We start from the raw sequence: 3,321 nt of genomic DNA, 5'->3' as shown, positions 1-3,321 counted from the left end.
GTTCAGGCACCGTGTACAGAAGACTGGAGTACCACCAAAAATACCTGAACCTGCCCTGCCATCATCTGAAGCAAGAGGTGGTAACGAGGTGGAATTCAACCCTCTATATGCTTCAGAGGATGGAGGAGCAGCAAAAGGCCATTCAAGCCTATACATCTGGCCACGATATAGGCAAAGGAGGTGGAATGCACCTGTCTCAAGCGCAGTGGAGAATGATTTCAACGTTGTGCAAGGTTCTGCAACCCTTTGAACTTGCCACACGTGAAGTCAGTTCAGACACTGCCAGCCTGAGTCAGGTCATTCCCCTCATCAGGCTTTTGCAGAAGAAGCTGGAGACATTGAAGGAGGAGCTAAAATAGAGCAATTCCGCTAGGCATGTAGGACTTGTGGATGGAGCCCTTCATTCGCTTAACCAGGATTCACGGGGGTGGTCAATCTGTTGAAATCAGAGCACTACATTTTGGCCACCGTGCTCGGTCCTAGATTTAAAACCTACGTTGTATCTCTCTTTCCAGCAGACACAAGTCTGCAGGGGTTCAAAGACCTGCTGGTGAGAAAATTGTCAAGTCAAGCGGAACGTGACCCGTCAACAGCTCCTCCTTCACATTCTCCCGCAACTGGGGGTGCGAGGAAAAGGCTAAGAATTCCGAGCCCACCCGCTGGCGGTGATGCAGGGCAGTCTGGAGCGAGTGCTGACATCTGGTCCGGACTGAAGGACCTGCCAACGATTACTGACATGTCGTCTACTGTCACTGCATATGATTCTCTCACCATTGAAAGAATGGTGGAGGATTATATGAGTGACCGCATCCAAGTAAGCACGTCAGACAGTCCATATGTATACTGGCAGGAAAAAGAGGCAATTTGGAGGCCCTTGCAGAAACTGGCTTTATTCTACCTAAGTTGCCCTCCCTCCAGTGTGTACTCCGAAAGAGTGTTTAGTGCAGCCGCTCACCTTGTCAGCAATCGGCGTACGAGGTTACTTCCAGAAAATGTGGAGAAGATGATGTTCATTAAAATGAATTATAATCAATTCCTCCGTGGAGACATTCACCAGCAGCAATTGCCTCCAGAAAGTGCACGGGGACCTGAGATGGTGGATTCCAGTGGGGACGAATTAATAATCTGTGAGGAGGGGGATGTACACAGTGAAAGGGGTGATGAATCGGACGATGATGATGTGGTGGAAATCTTGCCTCTGTAGAGCCAGTTTGTGCAAGGAGAGATTGATTGCTTCTTTTTTGGTGGGGGGCCAAACCAACCAGTCATTTCAGTCACAGTCGTGTGGCAGACCCTGTTGCTGAAATGATGGGTTCGTTAAAGTGTGCATGTCCTGTTTATACAACATAAGGGTGGGTGAGAGGGCCCAAGGACAATTCCATCTTGCACCTCTTTTTTCTTTCATTTTTCTTTACATCATGTGCTGTTTGGGGACAATTTTTTTGAAGTGCCATCCTGTCTGACACTGCAGTGCCACTCCTAGATGGGCCAGGTGTTTGTGTCGGCCAATTGGGTCGCTTATCTTAGTCACACAGCTACCTCTTTGCGCCTCTTTTTTTCTTTGCATCTTGTGCTGTTTGGGGACAATTTTTTTGAAGTGCCATCCTGTCTGACACTGCAGTACCACTCCTAGATGGGCCAGGTGTTTGTGTCGGCCACTTGGGTCGCTTATCTTAGTCACACAGCTACCTCATTGCGCCTCTTTTTTTCTTTGCATCGTGTGCTTTTTGGGGACAATTTTTTTGAAGTGCCATCCTGTCTGACACTGCAGTGCCACTCCTAGATGGGCCAGGTGTTTGTGTCGGCCACTTGGGTTGCTTATCTTAGTCACACAGCTACCTCATTGCGCCTCTTTTTTTCTTTGCATCTTGTGCTGTTTGGGGACAATTTTTTTGAAGTGCCATCCTGTCTGACACTGCAGTGCCACTCCTAGATGGGCCAGGTGTTTGTGTCGGCCACTTGGGTCGCTTATCTTAGTCACACAGCTACCTCATTGTGCCTCTTTTTTTCTTTGCATCATATGCTGTTTGGGGACAATTTTTTTGAAGTGCCATCCTGTCTGACACTGCAGTGCCACTCCTAGATGGGCCAGGTGTTTGTGTCGGCCACTTGGGTCGCTTAGCTTAGCCATCCAGCGACCTCGGTGCAAATTTTAGGACTAAAAATAATATTGTGAGGTGTGAGGTGTTCAGAATAGACTGAAAATGAGTGGAAATTATGGTTATTGAGGTTAATAATACTTTGGGATCAAAATGACCCCCAAATTCTATGATTTAAGCTGTTTTTGAGGGTTTTTTGAAAAAAACACCCGAATCCAATACACACCCGAATCAGACAAAAAAATTTCGGTGAGGTTTTGCCAAAACGCGTCCGAATCCAAAACACGGCCGCGGAACCGAACCCAAAACCAAAACACAAAACCCGAAAAATTTCCGGTGCACATCACTACTTGGTATCCATATTTTTTGTTTTAAGAACATGTTTTTTAGTCAGTGTTTACTACAAATGCTTCTGCTTGTCCTAATTTTGCTTATCCTTTGAGCTACTTTTTTAATGGCTTCTTTGACCTCCTGGTTCCGTAGGGTATATATAATGGGATTCAGAAGAGGAGTCACTATTGAAGGAATAACAGAGAGTATTTTATTTATGGGTAAGAAGTCACCTGCTCTTGGCCGGACAAACATGAAGATTGTGGTCCCATAAAAAAGTAGAACAACAATTAGGTGAGATGCACATGTAGAAAAAGCCTTGTGTATTCCCATCGAGGAGGAAAATTTAAATGTGGTTCTTATAATACTAATGTAAGATATAATAATAATCAGAAAACATCCCAATACTATTAGACATACAATAGCAAAAAACTGCTTCTCGATGCCCGTTGTGTCAGAGCAGGACAACTTAATCAGTGGTGCAAAGTCACAGTAATAGTGATCAATCTCAATAGCACAAAATGTAAGCATGGATATCTGTACTGTAGGGATAACAATTATAATAAAACCAAACATCCAGGACCCCAATAGTAGTTTAAGGCAAACTGTAAGGCTCATGATGAGTAAATATCTTAGTGGGTTACAGACGGCGACATAGCGATCATAGGCCATAATAGCTAGGAAAAAATTCTCTATAGCACCAAATGAAAAGTGTAGATAAAACTGAATCATGCAGCCAACAGTAGAAATAGCTATATCCTTTGTCAGTAGAGCCCAGAGCAGTCTGGGAACAGTGGCTGAAGGATACCAGATCTCTAGGAACGAAAATCCACCAATGAAGAAGTACATGGGCTTGTGAAGATTCCTATCACTTTTAATGAGGATAATAATG

At 44.7% G+C, this 3,321-nt stretch overlaps 1 protein-coding gene across 1 annotated transcript; it reads right to left on the bottom strand.

The window, feature by feature from the left end:
- Positions 1-2,489: 2,489 nt before the first annotated feature.
- On the bottom strand, positions 2,490-3,104 carry LOC134949850 (olfactory receptor 287-like). Its single transcript, XM_063938557.1, has one exon. It carries the CDS (start codon positions 3,099-3,101, stop codon positions 2,490-2,492), a length of 612 nt encoding a protein of 203 aa, XP_063794627.1. The 5' UTR covers positions 3,102-3,104.
- Positions 3,105-3,321: the final 217 nt, after the last annotated feature.

This window comes from Pseudophryne corroboree, chromosome 8 (assembly GCF_028390025.1).
Source record: "Pseudophryne corroboree isolate aPseCor3 chromosome 8, aPseCor3.hap2, whole genome shotgun sequence".
In the NCBI taxonomy this organism is placed as follows: domain Eukaryota; kingdom Metazoa; phylum Chordata; class Amphibia; order Anura; family Myobatrachidae; genus Pseudophryne; species Pseudophryne corroboree.
This window is presented reverse-complemented; position numbering and strand designations above follow the sequence as displayed.

Excerpts from the sequence above, each read along its gene's own strand:
- LOC134949850 (XM_063938557.1), bottom strand. The coding sequence starts at position 3,101 with ATGGCCTATGATCGCTATGTCGCCGTCTGTAACCCACTAAGATATTTA.